The sequence below is a fragment of the Colias croceus genome, chromosome 12 (genome assembly GCF_905220415.1).
Source record: "Colias croceus chromosome 12, ilColCroc2.1".
NCBI lineage: Eukaryota > Metazoa > Arthropoda > Insecta > Lepidoptera > Pieridae > Colias > Colias croceus.
The window spans coordinates 6360421-6379972 of NC_059548.1; the positions used below are offsets into that span (position 1 = coordinate 6360421).

At 31.0% G+C, this 19552-nt stretch overlaps 3 protein-coding genes across 4 annotated transcripts in view; 1 reads left to right on the forward strand and 2 right to left on the reverse strand.

Moving 5' to 3' along the window:
• LOC123696278 (RNA-binding protein 12-like) overlaps positions 1-6488 on the reverse strand; it is a 56592-nt gene extending 50104 nt beyond the window's left edge. Inside the window, exon 1 of one of the 2 annotated variants that reach the window (XM_045642358.1) lies at positions 6145-6488. In XM_045642358.1, the coding sequence (XP_045498314.1) occupies positions 6145-6199 (55 nt within the window). In that variant the 5' untranslated portion in view covers positions 6200-6488. Of the gene's footprint in view, positions 1-1108; positions 1231-6144 lie in introns of those variants that run through there. The other variant, XM_045642357.1, reaches the window with a different exon arrangement.
• Positions 2762-18718, forward strand: LOC123696281 (DNA-directed RNA polymerase II subunit Rpb4). Its single transcript, XM_045642362.1, has 4 exons — positions 2762-2818; positions 17237-17397; positions 17473-17653; positions 17936-18718. Exons 2-4 carry the CDS (start codon positions 17337-17339, stop codon positions 18108-18110), a joined length of 417 nt encoding a protein of 138 aa, XP_045498318.1. The 5' UTR covers positions 2762-2818; positions 17237-17336; the 3' UTR covers positions 18111-18718.
• On the reverse strand, positions 14434-16584 carry LOC123696279 (cyclin-dependent kinase 2-interacting protein-like). The gene is made up of 4 exons (XM_045642361.1): positions 16299-16584; positions 15980-16219; positions 15271-15429; positions 14434-14654 (listed from the first exon to the last, which is right to left on the reverse strand). The coding sequence occupies exons 1-4, from the start codon at positions 16351-16353 to the stop codon at positions 14524-14526; spliced, it is 585 nt and encodes a 194-aa protein (XP_045498317.1). The 5' UTR covers positions 16354-16584; the 3' UTR covers positions 14434-14523.
• Positions 18719-19552: the final 834 nt, after the last annotated feature.

A 19552-nucleotide genomic window follows, 5' to 3' on the forward strand; every position in this document is an offset into this window, starting at 1 on the left:
ATCATTAGGTATATACCTACGTCTACAGTACTACTTTCATGAATGTGCTTAGCATTTCCTATCAATGGGTCAGTTTACAGCAAGTTATAATAATATATTAACAATATCGATTGGAAATTATGTGATTGTTTATAATTTTGCATAAATTTGACCGTACAAGCAAAAAATGATACTCGATAGTCGTTCATGTTACATAAGCTTAGGTACATGATACGATACCTAATACCTATACTTACCTACCTAATTTTAAATAAAAAATTCAACTGACATGCTAAGTATTCTTCGAACGAATTACGTATAAAACGATACTTACATACAAGCACAGGGAAATATGTACCTAAATTAATTAGTGTCACTTATGAAATATTTTTCATTGTCTAATAAAATAATGGTAAAGTCTAACGTTTACATAAATTTCTTGTGAATGTAGCGTTAAAATATATTTTAATCTACCTTTTTAAATGTAAATAAGTAACACCATATCAATTGAAAATTAATTAGGTACCTAGGTACCTACCTAAGAAATTTATAAAGAATGGAAAAAATTCCACAACCCGCCTCGTGATCGACTTTTCTATTTAAAAAAAAAACTCAATTACAAAGCATTTGAAAACTAAGTACCTATAAAACAAAATTTCAAACTAATTAGTAATTACATAGTTAATTACCCACCTATCGTTGAATAAAAAATATGAACTAATAAATATTAATTGAATATCTGTTTGCTATATGTACTTACTTATTATATTTTTACATCAATGAGTACCTACTAGCGCAAAGTTCTTCGTCAAGTACCTACAAACACCCAATGAGAAATAAAAAATATATATTTTGCCTGTATCTCATAAAAAATATAAAGTTACTCGCGCCTCGGTTATTAAATTTAAAAAGTCGAAATTAATATCCTGAACTAACAAATAATGTTTCATAAACGCCGAAATATACGCTATCAACTTAAAACGAAAATAAATACGTGTTAACTATATCATAATAATATATCGACGCAATTCTACATGCACAGCGATCTAAATTGAATTAACTTGGAGTTACTCAAAAATACACAAATGTATGACACAATATTTCTATGAATACAAGGAAATTTACTCACGCCGGTGCTAGTAAACCATCCGTACATATTGTCACGATACACAACAAATCATCGCAAGAGTTCACAATCGCTTGATACACCGGGTGCAGTGTTCACTATTCAGTATTCACTGACGATGCGAACGGAAAACTTAAAAAAAAACCGTGCGAGCGCAACCGACTGGACGTTTCCGAAACACTGGCGTTTTAGCTAATTTCCGTCGTTTACGTTGCGCCAAGGCATATAGCTAGCCTTCGATAAACAATTCTCATATAAACAGACGCAACACGCTAAATATATTTAATTCTTTAATGATAAGTCGTGGAGATATTCAGTTTGTTGTTGAAACATATTTTATGTTGAGCGTTGTTAGAGCAGATAATTTTCCCGAATAATAATTAAAACGGCTTCAACTATCTTATCACTCGTACAAATAACCCAGTGTCCTTTGCAATTATTGCGTACAATGTTACAGTTACATATGTGTATAAGTTGTTGGTCTATTTCGTGCGCTACCTACTCTGCCTACTCCTATACTACGTTATTTTATTTTTTTTAATCTTTTATTTTATTTTTTAGCACTTATTGGAAAAAATTATAACATGTTATGATTTATATTGACGTGTATATACACACTTTATACGCACTAAGTCACTCAATGCACATTCCTTAATTTAAATACACATCTATAGTCTACTAGCCTTACAAACGTTTTGTTTAATTTATGATATCTTTGACATTATTTGCATTAATTGCTCCACACTGATATGTCAAAATACGCAAACCGCAAAAACAAGTAAGCATTTAAACATACTTCAATATTTACTTGTACTAGTCGCACTTACTATCATGTAATTACACAAGATAATAGAAAACCTAATGAGATTTTTTTACGGTCGGAGATAACAACTGTCAAACTTCCTCTTACTACAAACAGTTAAGGCCACGAAAATGTAAAATAGGTTAAGGTATCCTTCTTATTTACTCGATGGAAAATTATGTGTACTTTCACAGTAAATATATCAAAAACAGGTCAAGTATGAGTTCGACCCGAGGCCTACGAACTTGCAATATTTTGGGTTTAAAGGTTTTTAAAGTGAGGGGAGACTCGATGGGAATGCTTACAAGCGCAACCATTGATATTAACATAATATGAATAATGTAAATAACATACGTTAGGAAAAAATAATATTTTTGTGAACTAGGTACGCCTTTAATGTTTATAAAAATCTGTCATAAAAAAATATAAAATTTGTAAAAAAAACTAAACGAAAACTAATTTTAAAAAATCAGCGGAACCCTCTGTGCGAGAGCCCCATACACGCTTGACCGTTCTCCTTTTTAACCAGAGCAACAAAAAATGTACTTACTAGTGTTTAAGACATAAATATACATATTGTATGCCCAAGTAATAAAATTATTTTAATATTTGCATAGTTTATCAGCATATTGCGAAGATCACGAGTGCTTTACGTCAGTCAAATAATAATAACGTTTATGGTTATTATACAAATCTTAAAAAACAATTACAGTTTTACTTCGGAAGTTTATCATAAAAAGAAAATGACTAGTAAATAAATATCAAAAATATGCTCAACTTTTACAATGTTTTTGATACATTGTAAAAGTTGAGCAAAACTGTGAGATGTGGGTCGGACTTAGCCAGATTCGAGCGTTGCTGCCAGTACAGATGAGCTAGAAGGAGGAGGAATTGATGAGGAAGAGGCTGTGGTAAGTAGAATTAGAGAAAACGAAATGTGAAAGATAAATTTTCAAAAGAAAATTACAAAACATAATATTTTCAAAAGATTTAGGAAATCTTGTACGTCAATATTTTTGGATAAGGTATTCGTTTAATTTTCATTTATAAAGTATAAAACTTTAATTTTTTATATTATTACGTGTGAAAGGGTCTCATAAGTTTTAAGATGTTCAGAAAAATAGGAAACATTTTTTTAATTAGTAACACAATTGTTTTCGTATTTAGTAATAATGCAAATTTTGTTACAAATAAAAGTAATTTCTAAAATATTAATAAAATAAATAACCAAGTTCCATTGCGTATCATAATATTATTAGTCTGTGATATTATGTTATGGTAGCGTTTAGCTACTATTATGTATTCTGTGGTTATGGTTATGATTAAAAGTCGCGTTTTGATTTCAGTCCAAAAAAAAATGTGACCAAGCAATTTGCCAGAAAAATAGGTAAAATAAAATAATTTAATCGAGTGTAAAATTTGAATTTTCCCTATTGAGAGATTCAAAAAGCAGGTAATTCAAAATGGATACGAATATAATAAGCATGTAACAATGAAAAACTTATTATAGTGAGTACGGGTAAGTCCGGACATGGGGTAAGAACGTAAACATCAAAAATTCGGCGAATATGAGCATATTTATTTACGGGGGCAAAATTATGTACGACTTCATTTTGTTTTGCATAGACCTTTAGGTTCTGGGCGTGGCTCCGACGAGCCGCGCGCCTGTAAAGTGGATTTCAAAAAAAATCGTCAAAAAATCATTTTAGAGCGTAAAAGATCGGATATTTTTTTTTATCGACCTTATGCTATATTCAATAGAAGTGCATTTAAAGGCATGTCCGAACTTACCCTGAAGAGTACTTTTTTACCCTAGTCATAAAAAAGTAAATGTTGTTTTTAAACGCCTTTAAATCAGAAACCGTTGAGTTTATAAGAATAAACTTATTGTAGAGCAAAGCGATGCTAAATGAATTGTCATTTATATCAGTTTTAACTTTTAAGTAGTAAATCTTGAACTAGTGCTGAGAAAATCGGGCTTTTGCTAGATTATTTCAATTCGTCTAAAATCCGTCCGGTCTTACCCCGACTCACCTTACATTATTTGTAATCCTTATTTTGAATAAAAAGTGGCACAGACTATATTGTGTCCGGCTATAATTATGATCCACGTAGCTGTATTTTGGTATACATTGACAAATCGTAAAACCATGCTTCGAAATCACTCCTTTATGAAAAATAGCAGTGGAAAATATTTTCAATAGCTTTTATTATTGTCGGTAGAAAAACAACTGGTACAAGCTTTAAATCTACCATACAAAGCATTTATTTTCCTATGCATTTTTGAATTCATACTTTGTGTGACATTAGTACCCTAAAAAAAAGGTTTACAATGTCTGTAGCAAAATGTTCAGTCCATTTTAATAACAATTGTTCATTTAAGCCGTTGAGGGTCTGACACAGTATGGTTTTGGAATTGTAAGTATATATAAACTAGACTAGATTTTATAAATGCCAGACGATTCCATTTATTATCTTCACTAAAGGTTGCTTACGAGCGATAAGCCCGCCAAGGTACATCTGTGACATAAACTTGACATAATATGTAATAACTGTTATGTTTTTCTGTATGTACTGTACGGTAAATAATAATATGAATTCATAACAATTTAATTTCGTCCGTATATCAGGGCTTCAGTGAAAATTGAAAATTCATGGTCCTTGGATCCAAGCATCCTGTGTTTTGGGAACTCTAGAAGTAATTATTGAGTAAATCAATGCGGTAATGAATTTGTTTAAAAATCATACAATTATATTATATTAACTTGTAAACCTTAACTTATTACAGTTTTGCAGATTCCATTAAAGTAAACCAATCATTCTAAAATGTTAGAAATCGGTTAAGTGCGAGTCGGACTCGCGACACTAAGGGTTCAATATTTTTCCCCCGGAAGTCGAGAAACCGTAATTTGTTTATCATATTATTTTTACTGTTACTTTTCTATTTTGTTGCAATTCTTAATTATTGTACTAGTCTATAATATGTATCTAGTACATATTCAGTATTAAATAGATAGTTGGAGAAAATTTATTGTTGTAAAACGCGACATCTAGTGGGCTGTTATTCAACTTAATGTTTCACAACCTAATCTAAGTAGGTATAATAGATGTAAAATATATTATTTTAACATTCTTATATGAATTGAACGCATCCCTAATTAATATAAGTTTATCATTGCTATGCCGGCCAGAGAGAGAGTATCTACACTTCTACATCAATAGGTACGAAATACGAATATAAAGAGGAATTTTTTTTTATTTGTTTGTATTAAATAGGCAACTAAGCTAATTATTCCATTTTTATATTTTTTTATATTAAAGACGATATCATGTGCCTATAAACATATAAGCTGTAAAATGTGTTTTTACAACATCAATATAATTTCAAGTAGATCATTTATTGGCTTTACATTATATAAATTCGTTGTGCAGATATAATTTAATTATGAACTTTTAATTCCGAAATTTTCGAACCGTTTGCACGCACCACGTGGGGAAGCCATTATGCAAAAGGGAAGAAATAGACCTAAAAAGTAAAAAAAAAATAAGACAATACATATTATGTGAATAGATGGCGCCATCTATCATCAAAGTTTTTCCTCAGAGTTTTGCACATGTTCACGAGTCCGCTAGTCAATAGATAAAATGAAACAGGATGAACTGAATACAGTAGGTATGAACTATGATATGAAACAGGAATGCTTTTAAAAGTCATAATAAATCCAATACATTATAATCAATAGGTACCTATGTAAACAGTCAAGCATACTTGTATTAATGACTAGGTATGTAGGTAAGATCAATCTGAATCGAATAGACTTTTTATATACCCAATCAGTTAGTTACGATTCAGGTTATTTCCAAAACGTTTGAACATTTGTTATCCAAAATATAAACTTTTGGATAACAAAAAAATACAGATGCTAGTGAGACGAATAAGTGACATATTGAAAATATTATTGGGAGTCTTTCAATCAAATTCAAAATTACTCAGATAGACTCTACCTCATTAATTATTAAGACAAGCCTTCAACTATTATGATTTAGGTATCGAATGGTATCGAACAAGAAGGTACCTATCGAATCATGCGTTTTGTTTTACAATGTATGGAGCTGACATTTAGTTCCAAAATTTTCCGTGAGTGGCGCTACTATCGCCTTTTGTACAACAAACAACCTTCGTCACATAAGTATCAAACACATTAGTGGTATGATGAAATAATTGAGTGAATCTTACCGTCATAATCCTTCCCCATGCCAAGCACGAACGCACTTCTCATCAGATGTCCCATTCTTGATTAAAATGCTGAATTTGCGCGAAATTAAAGTGTACAACTATATCTATCATAAACAAACAAAACACTATTCTACATAGATGTTGAAAAAAAAAATAATGTAATACAATTTACATCGAATCGAAAATTAAATGAATACGTAACAATAAGTAGTAAAAAAGCTACCGCTCGAGTCGGTTAAAACGCTAAACGGCTACATCTCTGCTACGATTAATTGAAAATACGCGCTTTCGTAATAGAAGAAAGCCTGTTAAATGTAGATTGGATCGTCACTAAAGTATAAATGATGTAAACTGAGCGCCAACCGAAATTATAGGTCGCGATTCTCGGAGGAATAAGGAAAGCGATAGAGTCATGTTGATGTTACAAAAGTTAGATCGTTATCAACCAGATTTTTGTTTGTACTATATATAAGACTAGCTTACCGCCCGCGGCTTCGCCCGCTTTGTCTAAAACCTAATAAATTATATACTAAAACCTTCCTCTTGAATCACTATCATATATTAAAAAAAACCGCATCAAAATCCGTTGCGTAGTTTTCAAGATTTAAGCATACAAAGGGACATAGGGACAGAAAAAGTGACTTTGTTTTATACTATGTAGTGATTTATATTTTATATTTCGGTGTATTTCTATTCATAATAAAGTGACATATCTAATATATAAAAATCAATACCACTTTTCGTTGTAATTCCATAACTCGAGAACGGCTGAACCGATTTCGATAATTCTTTTTTTATTATATTCCTTGAAGTACGAGGATGGTTCTTATGTAGAGAAAACGAAAAATAAAATTATTTTTCAATTAAAATATTCTTTTGTTTCTGTGAACTCTAGAATGTAGAGATTTCAAATTAACTGAATAATTTTAGATAAATCCAGTTTGAGGATTTTTATTAATTTTAATTAAATATCTACTCTATATATGCAATAGTTATTGTGTACTTTGTTGATTTTAGCCGAGTAACAATGAGTTATCTACGTAATAAACTGAGACGTGTATGTAAATATGGGTATAGAATACGTGAGCGGTAGTGTAAATCCTTACTATCGCGCCGAGGTGACTCCAAACAAAGAAGCTATTTATACCTTAAAAATAACATTCAATATTGTAAAAGATCATTATTTTAAGCAATATTTACTGAATGCTTTAATAAAATAACTAATATAAATCTTTCCACCGCATAAAATGTAAGTAGATATAAATTTAGTGTAAGTAATACAAATTAATTGAAAGAATGTAGTGAAGACTATTATAATATGCCTGACGAATTTTTGGTATATTGCCTAGAAAAGTTAATTAGTATTCAACATTGTGCAGGTTTCTTTCTAAAGACAAATTTACATAACGTACTAGTCAACCTTACGTAGTTAGCGAAGGTCGGGAAATCTAATAAGATAAGCTCTTGCAATTATAATAATGTTACTGCTACTAACTGTATAGTACAATTTGTAGGTCCAATTAGATTAATCTAGCCTTAACTCGTTTAACTAAAAAGGATTCGGAAATTACTTGTTAGGAAGGTACTGGTAATGGATTTCAGTTTACTCGGATAAGAATTGCTAATATTGCTTTATGAGAATCAATATTCACAGAACAGTATTTACAAGATTTCTACATAACATGCGCACTTCATTTCAAAATACAGACCCTATGAATAAATTCATAATACAGTAACATGTGTCTATATTATATTAACGCATAATATGAATATTAGTATTTATAAATTATAACAGCGCTACGATTTATATTCAGCAATAATCTGAGTTTAATTCTATTCTATGTTTTATTCTATTCCAGCCCAATTGAGAATATGAATACCCGCATTCTATAATGAATCTTGTTAGAACTATTGTTTTAAGATTTATCATTTATTAATTTTCAATTGTAATCAAAACAGAAATCTTAACGTACCTATCATAGAATGATCATTTTATATCTACATATAAAGGTTAAAGTAAATTGAGTGTGAAATGATGGCACCCTTCAATTCACGAGACACCTCATTGGTTTACTTTTGAATTTAGGTCAATTATCTACCCTAAGTGACCTGATTCCTTCGTGTTGCTATTTACCTTCGTTATTATACTTCTAATGATTTGTTTCCAATTGAATTTTGATTGAAGATAATTAATATATAACTTGTTCATAATGCGATTTCTTCCACAGAGTACCTACCTATGTTATGTGACTGGCACAATGAATTTTTTGTTACTTATTATCAATGTAATATTATGTGTACCTATAGAAGAAAATCGTGTTAATTTCACCACTAACAATTCAATAATAGGAACACCTGAAATTTAATGATTTTTAGTTTGTGGGATTTCTGTCCACCTTGATTAAGATAATATGTAACTGCTAAAATTTTGAATAACTTAAAAAAATAAACTCTGCCCAGGCGAACATCCTATCCTTATCCTGGGTGTGTGCGTATTTATTTTAGGATAAACTAGTATGGCCTAGCCTAAACTGATTTATCATATTGGTCTTAGGATGAACTAGTTTGGCCTAGGCCCTAGGCTATACTAGTTCCTCCGATTATGTATAGGACGAACTAGTTTAGCCTAGGAAAAACTAGTTTGTCCTGAAATCGGGTTTGGCCGGTAACATATAGGTATGTACCATAATTAAATATCCACTTAAAATTTTCTCCATGCTATCTTTCATGTTGACTGACGTGCTATGGACTGAGAAAGGTTCTTTGCAATTCGCACCATAAAAGAGCATAAGCAGTTTTGAAGAAATAAAGAAAAAAATCTGTAGTAGGTACCTATAAAAGTGATCATGTCTCATAAGAACTTTACAAAGGAGATAAAAAGGAATTTGTTTAATAAATGTTATCTACTTATGCCAACAAGATTTAAACGTCTCAAGTCCTTTTTTTCATATACCTAAAGGTAAGTAGCAAAAATTCAGTCAAGACGAAGAGGGGAATTTTCTGTAATACTCGAGCGTGGCAGTTTAAGATATGAGAGATACCTTAGACCTAATAGAACAACCTTGTTAACTATTTAGCTCTATATATAGTGACGCGCGCCTAGGATAGACGATCAGATTAGTAAAAAAAAATCGATAGTCTGAAATACTCGAGCGCGTCAGGTTAAGATATTGGGGGTTGATTTTAGTGTTTTAAGACTAAATTTAACTAACAGGGCCTTTAGACAAAGTACAATTACAAAACGATAACGAAGTTAGAAATCGCAAAAATGTATGGGATTGACATTAGATAGACCACGTGATCTAACGCGGCGTATGTCAATCCCATACATTTTTGCGATTTCTAACTTCGTTATCGTTTTGTAATTGTTACTTTGTCTAAAGGCCCAGACCATTAGTCCTTGACGCCGCCGAGTTATAGGGTCGTGAACTTGTAAAAAAAAAACGTTAATCCGGCATTCTCGAGCGCGATTGTTTTTATTTTTATTTTGAAGAATATAATCTAAAACTTACTAAAAATACAAAATCTGCCGGTTTCCGCATGACCGGAAGTCTGGAGGAGCCATTTCGTCTTCCGAAAAACGCGTTGCAGCATATAAGTCGCGAATTTTACTTTTTCAAAAAAAAAAAGTTTAAATAAACAAAAAAGGTAATTTTATTTTACAAAAAAAGGTCTCTTTTCATTTTTGTCGAAAGTTAAAACTTTTTTTACTTGAAGCATTATAAAAACTCAAACTCCCGGTTTTTTGAGTATATCTCGAAAACTGAGGGTGTCAAGAAAGATTGATATGAAATAACGATGATTAAAAAAAAGAAACCCACAAACCTTTTTCGGTCAGATTAAGAGAACCCACCAACATTTTTGTCAGATTAAGAAAATATGCTTTCAGGATACCGAGATAAACCTCCCCTATGAAAATCTGACGCGCTCGAGTATTTCAAAAGGACTTTTTATTTCTGCATTTTCAAAAATTCATCGTAACTTATCGTCACGCCGTAATCGTCAGTTTTTTTAAGAGGAGCTTCCTTGGGGCCTACTTAACACCCCTTCCGAAAATCTGACGCGCTCGAGTAAATTTTTTTTTGTGCATTTTTGACGAATTTATATGCCTAGCCCCACCACGCAAACCGGCAGATTAGTGTACCGTTGTTATCAGAGGCACTTGGGGCATACGTAGTATGAATATCTGACGCGCTCGAGAATGCCCAAGTAACTGTTTTTTTTTACATTTTTGAAAATCCGTACACGCCAAACCCACCGCTAAAATGGTTTTTACCATAGAAGATTTTCTTTTCGAAATTATTTTTTCTTTCGATTTTGATAAGTCTCGACGACGCCGTTGAATTACGCCATTTAGCTACCTCGCCTCCCTATCTATAATGGTCAAGGTAACAATTTTCACCATATCCCAAACAAACCTAATCTTAATAATATTATATACGACAAAGTTTGTGAGGATGGTTGAACTTATATATCACGCAAAAGACCGACCTGGATCTGTAGGAATTTGGGAAAGGTCTAAGTGATAAATTATATACTAAAACCTTCTTCTTGAAGAGTGATTCAAGAAGATTTTAGTATATAACTAATAAATTATATACTAAAACCTTCTTCTTGAATCACTCTATCTATTAAAAAAAACCGCATCAAAATCCGTTGCGTAGTTTGAAAGATTTAAGCACACAAAGGGACAGAGAAAGTGACTTTGTTTTATACTATGTAGTGATGTGTCTCTTCAAATCGCGTTATCTCAGGAATGGTAACTCTTGGGAAAAAAATCATAGAGACCAATTTTGTAGAGAATTATAATATTTAGAAATTTGATCTGCGGTCTTTTTTTATAAAATTTACAGTTTTCGAGAAAAACACGATGAAAAATATGTCATGATTTTTTTACTTTATCGATCAATATCTCGATAACAATGCATCATACAGAAAAAATGATTAAGACTTAATTGTAGAGCATAAAAAAAGGAACAAAAAGACTTCTTTTATCTGGATAGCACGCGAGTACTTAAAGCCGTATATGCCGTAGCATCCTTTGAAAATTCACTTATGTTAAGAGTTGCTTTTTATATTGGCAATGGCACACAACGAGTTGGTAACTGTTACAGAATAATGTAGGCCTAGAACAGTAGCAATAAGGTCAATTTTGCACGTATAGGAGGTTTCATAACCCTAATAGATCAGCACTATAGGCAAGTAGAAGATTCGTATTAGAACGTATTAATAGGTTTAACATTTTGTATGATATTATATACCTTATTTTGTTCCTTCTTTCTTAAATCTATTTTCAATAGAGTTTCCATTTTGGTACGGAACCCTCAAAAGTAACAATATTCATAGAAAATGAGTTTTGTCAGAACAGTAAATTTTAATAGTCCCTTACTGTACCAAACTATGTTGGCACTTGGCAATATATACGCAATATAGACACACAAATAATATTGTGCGCTATTATTTTATTACTAATTGCTATACCATGATGCAGTGAGAACTGAGAACTGCATCTTCCGTATATAAATACTTATTGCATATGTATGGTGTAAGAAAATTTAAAACGACACACAGTCTCTATTTAAAATTCCTTTCTTGGCTTTTAGACATGTTCAAGTAACATAGCTGTTTATCAATCACGAAAATAGCTTAATTTTGTTTAGTACGCGTTACTATGGAAACGACCTTGTTGATGTTGATATGGTCGCCGCATTATTTTTTATGGTAATTATTACAATTTACTGAGTTCGTTACTCCAATCAAATTTATATTTGATGACGGGTTTTCGATAATGTTGATAATTTTACAGTCATTTCGACCAATAAAAATATGTATTAATTAAAATACTTAACTACTTACTTTACTGTCTGTTGTCCTAAGTCCCAAAAGTCCAAAGTTGAAATCCAGTGGATTGAAACAATAATTAACTGTGGATTAATCCACAGTTAATTGTTTGACCGACTTGAACGCATAGTACGAGATCCGGCTGCAGGATTAGTGCGTTCATCGGTTTTTTGCTGAAAACCGAATTTTTATGTATATTTATAATTAGGAGAATATATATCGACTAGGTTGCCAGTCAAAATTTGGCCGCAAGCATGTTTAATTAAAATTTTTCTAATCGATTTTTGGGAAAAAAATTCGTTCACTTGTTTTTTGAATAAAATGTAGTCTACATCACGGCAAATGATATAAAGATTCAAAAAAATCACGGTTGCCGCTTTTCATCTGGCCGCAACATCTTGGCAGCCTGGTGCAAACAGGTATGATTTCGATTCATTTTTACGTTCATAACGTACATTTTTGAATCATATATCAAATTAAAGCTAATTTTTTTCTATTTATTATCATATATGGTTGCCTAATTAAATCCGGCCGCAAATAAGGGTTGCCGGCTGTTAAAAATTATAAATATTTACGCCTATTAGTATACCGACGCATTCGCGTGCGGCAGCGAAACAACGAGAAAAAGAGAGGATCGGCTGTTAATTATATTAAATAAAAACTAAAAAGGACGATATATTTTCTTTCACTCAACCTTAAATATTCAACATCTTTAACAGCCGGCAACCCTTATTTGCGGCCGGATTTAATTAGGCAACCATATATGATAATAAATAGAAAAAAATTAGCTTTAATTTGATATATGATTCATAAATGTACGTTATGAACGTAAAAATGAATCGAAATTATACCTGTTTGCACCAGGCTGCCAAGATGTTGCGGCCAGGTGAAAAGCGGCAACCGTGATTTTTTAGAATCTTTATATCATTTGCCGTGATGTAGACTACATTTTATTCAAAAAACAAGTGAACGAATTTTTTTCCCAAAAATCGATTAGAAAAATTTTAATTAAACATGCTTGCGGCCAAATTTTGACTGGCAACTTAGTCGATATATATTCTCCTAATTATAAATATACATAAAAAGAATGCGTCGGTGTACTAATAGGCGTAAATATATATAATTTTTAACAGCCGGCAACCCTTATTTGCGGCCGGATTTAATTAGGCAACCATATATTATGATAATAAATAGAAAAAAATTAGCTTTAATTTGATATATGATTCATAAATGTACGTTATGAACGTAAAAATGAATCGAAATCATACCTGTCTGCACCAGGCTGCCAAGATGTTGCGGCCAGATGAAAAGCGGCAACCGTGATTTTTTTGAATCTTTATATCATTTGCCGTGATGTAGACTACATTTTATTCAAAAAAACAAGTGAACGAATTTTTTTCCCAAAAATCGATTAGAAAAATTTTAATTAAACATGCTTGCGGCCAAATTTTGACTGGCAACCTAGTCGATATATATTCTCCTAATTATAAATATACATAAAAATTCGGTTTTCAGCAAAAAACCGATGAGCGCACTAATCCTGCAGCCGGATCTTAGACTAGCAGTGGTTGGTGACCCGAACTACTTAACACCCGTGGTCAGTGTACATAATTGAAAAAAATAACGGCCTTATAGGTACCTAATTAATAATTAAGCCCACATATTTTATCACCGTGAAACTAAATAACGCTCTAATGCTTTGATTTACGAGGCTGATTATATTTTATTTACTTAATACATTTTATTGCTCATAAGTAGGTACATGCATTAAAATTTAAAATACATAATGCAAAGAAACAATATATGTAATACCAAAATGATATAGCGCAATAATTGGCAGTATTATCACTATTCAGTGATGAATAAGGAGGTATAATGAGGAATAAGGTACTTATAAGAATTTTTTTTACAACTGAATCTGATGCATTGTTCGAATTTTACAGGAATCGTTTGTGGTTGGCCTTCTCTGCCAGAATGCTATTTTATGATTTCATGAAAAAATACACATTGAAAGCCTCTGTCTCTTTTGAGAAAGTTGGTTAAAACCACTTCTGATTGCGTATTCGCTCACGCAGTTCATTAGCTTTGTGATTAAAACGGTGATGACGATAAAAAATATACCAATTTGATACATTTTTAATATTTGTACACTTTGTCTCATATGGTAGGCTAGATAATGCATCACGTTAATAACGGTATTTGCGGAACATGATTGCATAGGTAGTTTTTTTCGAAATTGGGAAAAATATAATAGGTACATACTTCAATTTTTAGTATGCAGAAGCAGACGCAGTTGCGAAGTTCAAAAAGAAAAATAAACCAAGAATAAAGCTACCTATAATTATTGCAATGTTTTTTTACGTTTACATGTGATGACAGAACAAACAAAAATTGTCATGTCTCGTCTAATTTAGTTTATTGTTTGTACGAAAATAATACGAAAATAAATATCAGAATAAGTATATTATAATTACACTTTATGATACAATAAACATACAAATTGAAAATATACATAGATATTGCAAAATAAATATTGTTTTACGTTATCCAAGGTAACCCAATATCAGCAAATAAGAAAGCACTTAATTCACTATTATAATAGGCTTCAAGTTCCCATGAACTGACATATACCTCTATAAGGCTTTCGTCTCTACAATGTGCAAGATTTTCTGTAACAAAATACGAAAAACAATGTGAAATATGATATTGAGCTTACCTATAGCAAAAAGTTTATTTAGTAAATATTTCATTATATTATGTACTTAATCATTGTTAACTAATACATTTTTTATTATAATATATTTGAAAATAACGATAATAAATGTAATAATATGTTAATGACATGTTTAAAATAATAAATATAAATGTATAATAAATAATAAGTGTAACAGAATAGTATTGAAATAGATTGCTGATAAGTTTGTTTATGCAAATACTGCACAAGGTCTTACATTATTATATTTTGTAAAGCAATTTGTAATAATGGCATTTAATAGTAGATAAACTGTTATGTGAAAATGTCTATTCTTTTATCCACTATAGTATAAACTTGGTATAAACCTATATCAGTCTCTAATAAAGTGTCATGTTTATTTTTCTCAATTCGTAAAGCCTTCCAAAGAGTTATATTTAATGCCACTTAGGGTTTTAACTTCTTTTACAAGCTTTGGCCATTCTGCTTCCTATACTTTTATAAAATCAATATGTGAAAAAAGGCATCATAATCACTCTTTACATGTTTTCATCTTTAACTTGCTACCTTAGAAAGGATTTGAAAAAACTTACCAGTGATTACTTGTTTGAGCTTAATTTCTTTTTGTAAGGCATTGTAAATGTCTGATACATTATCTGCAATTTGCCCAACAGACCAAGTAAAAATAACACCTTGGCCTGAAGTTTCAAGCTCAGAGAGTGCGTGTAACTGCTTCTTTATCAGATGGACACCTGCAAATTGAGAAAATATATTACTATTGGACTGTGTTTAATTAAAAATGTTACATTACTCATAAAAGTAAAAAAAAAAAAAAAACAATTATACAATACAATTGCTATAAAGGTTTGAATATGAAATCATAAAAATTGATTTCATATTCGATCAGGTATTAATGAGTTTCTATAGTTGTCATTCCTCAGTGTTAGTAGTTAGTAGTAGTATTTATCTGTTGAGACTTTTAAGATAAACATCTCAACTTATTAGTGGATTAAAGTTGTTATCAACCATCCATGATTGAACTGTTTATTAACTTGTAAAATAGATTATATTGGCCAATGAGTTTATTGATAAGTCTGGAGACATAAAAAATAGGTTTGGCATGATGTGGACGGTGCAATACAAATTAATAACTACGCCCCTATGGAACTTTTTTTTATAATGTGACAATCCTGTCTCTATATCCGAAACAGAACATGGAATTTCACAATGTATTGTTCAATTGAAGTTATTAAATGTACCTAGGTAAAATAAAGCTGCAAATATCTTATAAAATTACTTTACCTTGTACAATGTTTTGTAAAGCATCATATGCTTCAGACAGGCTACTTATGAGTGGCCCAACTTGATGAGGAAAGTATTCATCTGTACACTCATATAACTTCAAAGCTGATATGGATTTACAGATCTTTGTTCCATTTTCTTTAATTTTCTCCCAGTTACACAGTAAATTATGCAAATTCGAAATATGAGTGTGCACAGTTTTCGATATGCCAGGGCTGTCTTTATTGGGAGTTGTTATTTCTGTAAAAAAATCCATTAATTAAAAAGTTTAATATCATTATTGTGAGTAATGTACACAAAAGAAATAAACATTACATACCTTTAGGAATAAAACTATAAGAGTTTTCATGACTTTTTGTAGGTGTCTTTGACATACTGATTAAAAGTGGATTAAAACATAAATTACAAAAATAAGTAAGCTACAAATATTCGGTTTTCAAAATAGGTTATGTAGGATGCTTAAAAATTTATTGGTATCAGGTTAAAGTGTAGTAACTTCAAACTAAGTTAAAATAGTAAAATTTATATAAATATACATATTATGCTATTCGCATTTTCAAACATATGGGAATTGAATTGTGCCTTGTGATAATGTAAACAACTTTAATAAGTACCTAGGTAATTATAAAGTAAAAACATAAACATGTCAAAAACGAGTCAAAAACAATAATACGAATGTCAAATGTCAAAATTCCTGTCAAATTTTGTTATGTATATTCTTTTTTTTATAGATTTAATGGCCTGGTTACGAAACCTTTAAGCCGAGTCTTATTTTTGATCACAAATGTTCAAAATGCATTATTACCTACCGCGATATTAATTTATTACATTGCATACAGTCAGAGGCAGTGGTAACATGTCGATCAAACGTAGAGGGAGAATGTAGTTCATTCTCCCTCTACGCGATCAAATGTCGATGAGAGCATGAGAAATTCACTGTCATCAGTCATGTCGGCATGTCCATGTCAATTAATTGTCATTTGTCATTCAGCGAGTTCTCTAATCTCTGTGTGGTTCTCTGCGTGCTGTAAAGTGGTAAAGTGTATGTGGTAAACACTCACGGCCTTACTAATAAAAAGTTAAACAATGGATAAATTTCAACCATTTTCTACCATAGCTGTGTCCTGCTCTTGCTCACATGAAACGTCAATCATCAAAATAAGACAGGCTATTGCAATAACTAATCCATTGAATAGCGAATGGGTAACATTTTATTAGTAAGACCGTCAGAGTGTAAACTGTGCTGTAAACTTACAGGTATAAACAACAACGTATTTAGGTACGTGATATTTACTAGAAATAACCTGTAGCCTACACTTTTGACTTTTTAATTATTTAAACTTGTGGAGGAATTGCTATGGCCGGACCTATACAAGACGTAATCGAGGAAGATGCAGCCGATTTACAGTTTCCCAAAGGTATTTCTACTTTTTATATTAAATCTCAATATTTTATAATTGAAAAGCTTTTTTTAAATTAATGTATGATTCTAGAATTTGAAAATGCCGAAACTCTGCTTATATCTGAAGTGGACATGCTATTAGAACACAGGAAAGCGCAAAATGAGTCGGCTGAAGAAGAGCAAGAATTTTCAGAACTGTTTATGAAAACTTTAACTTATACAAATATGTTTAAAAAATTTAAAAATAAAGAAACAATCACTGCCGTACGAAAGTAAGTATTCAGCTTTTTGTATAAAGTTGAGCCTACTTTAGCCAGTAAGTTTTTATAATATCCATTCATGTGCCTCTCAAACAGGCTCTGAGAGGTTATAGACGTTTGGTTAAACAAAATATCAATAAAATTTTAAGGTTGCTTTATTTATGTGATAATGTTCTCAATAAAAAATAAATGGAATGTAGAATTTGTTAATAAGTCTGGGCAATTGCTGTTAGGTTCTCTATTTATTATATTATGTACTGTAACAAAAACTAATTAAAATTGTATTGTTTTCAGTTTGCTACAATCTAAGAAATTACACAAGTTTGAGGTAGCTAGTTTGGCTAATCTCTGTCCTGAGACTCCAGAGGAAGCAAAGGCGCTCATACCATCTCTAGAAGGGAGATTTGAAGATGAGGAGTTAAGAATCTTATTAGACGACATACAAACAAAGCGCAGTATTCAATATTAAGTTAAACATAAAGTTACAATAAAGAAACATGTATGTATTTCAAATTTAATATTCATAAACATTTGTGTATTTAGGGATTTTATATCATTGTCCCTACAATACCATTCCAAGACATACCCTTTATTGGCTGTTTAAATAGTAGATAGGTAAATAAATAATAAATATAAATAATAAAGCCTTTATTTCCGAAAAAAGTTGACATATATAAACATAAAATTACTTAAAACTAAAAACAAAATTTCTCTATAAAATATCTCTTATTTTGGTATGCCTTACGGCAAAGGCCTCCTCCAACTCTTTCCATTGTGCAGATAAGATGCGCACTAATAAACGCAACCACTACCGCCAGCCAGACAGCCCGGACTCTAACCGATATAGCAAGAGAAACAGCATATCAAAAACCCGACTAGATACTAAAATGACTTTTTTTTAAACGTTGGTAGCTCCCATACCAATAGTTGTATGTCATAATGATTAATGAAACATTTTTATTTCCATGATAAAGTACAAAAGCAGTTTTGTTGTAATATTGATCATAGCAGTTTCTAATTATATTAAGACTGATAATTTTATAAAGCATTTTAATTAAAATCTACCTTTAAGCCAAATTTTTTGTTTAATTTGCTTTTTTTGGCCTTGTTTTATGGTATACCCAGTTTCATCTTATTTCTTTTAAATATAGTATTAACATAAATACATTGACCCAAAATTTTATATTTGTAGGATGACTGAGTCATAAGATTTCTTTGATTTTATTTAGATTTATTTTTAACACACTGCTCTCGCATTTGACCGCCATCTCACCTGATGGTAAGTAAGCATCTGCGTTCTTTCAGGTTTGCATATGCCTGATCATATTTATGTTTTTGTCAAAATTTATTAATTTTAGATTTAAGACAACTTCAGCACCTTGCAATTTCTGTTGAACATGAATCACAAAAATTATCTGTTTTATAAAAAAAATAAGACAAAGTGCAACTCCACATTTTACAAATATTAACAATCTTGGGACCTTAATATAACTGAGTTAACACTTTTTTAAAGGTCGGCAACACAATTGCTAGTCACTCTACATATACATGTGAATGGAATTGGGCGACATTCGTCATTTACCAACAACTTCTGTGTTGCCTACGAAACCTCAAGATTATGCTTTGTAGTAAACCGTAAATGTCATTGGGTTTGTTGGCAAAATAAAATACAAATGTTAAATCAGTCTGTATATTGGATATGTCTGCAATACAGCAAGATACAATACAATGAAAACAGGTAAAAGTGATAAAATATTGGAAACAAAAATAGTAATTAGAATTTCTTCTCTGAAACAAAACTATAATAAAACCATTCTTATTATTACTTAAAATCGATACTATTATTATTGATGTTAATCAATGCCTCTAAAAACAAGCCTTTTGTAAAGCACTGTAAGTAAAAAAATTCAA

What these genes read in the sequence shown, in the direction of transcription:
- LOC123696279 (XM_045642361.1), bottom strand. Translation starts at nt 16,353, where the DNA reads ATGTCAAAGACACCTACAAAAAGTCATGAAAACTCTTATAGTTTTATT. An exon ending in TTATAGTTTTATTCCTAAAG is followed by an intron (nt 16,220 to 16,298) that starts GTATGTAATGTT and finishes ATTTTTTTACAG; the next exon opens with AAATAACAACTCCCAATAAA. An exon ending in GCTCAAACAAGTAATCACTG is followed by an intron (nt 14,655 to 15,270) that starts GTAAGTTTTTTC and finishes ATTTTGTTACAG; the next exon opens with AAAATCTTGCACATTGTAGA.
- LOC123696281 (XM_045642362.1), top strand. Translation starts at nt 17,337, where the DNA reads ATGGCCGGACCTATACAAGACGTAATCGAGGAAGATGCAGCCGATTTA. An exon ending in CGATTTACAGTTTCCCAAAG is followed by an intron (nt 17,398 to 17,472) that starts GTATTTCTACTT and finishes GTATGATTCTAG; the next exon opens with AATTTGAAAATGCCGAAACT. An exon ending in ACAATCACTGCCGTACGAAA is followed by an intron (nt 17,654 to 17,935) that starts GTAAGTATTCAG and finishes TATTGTTTTCAG; the next exon opens with TTTGCTACAATCTAAGAAAT.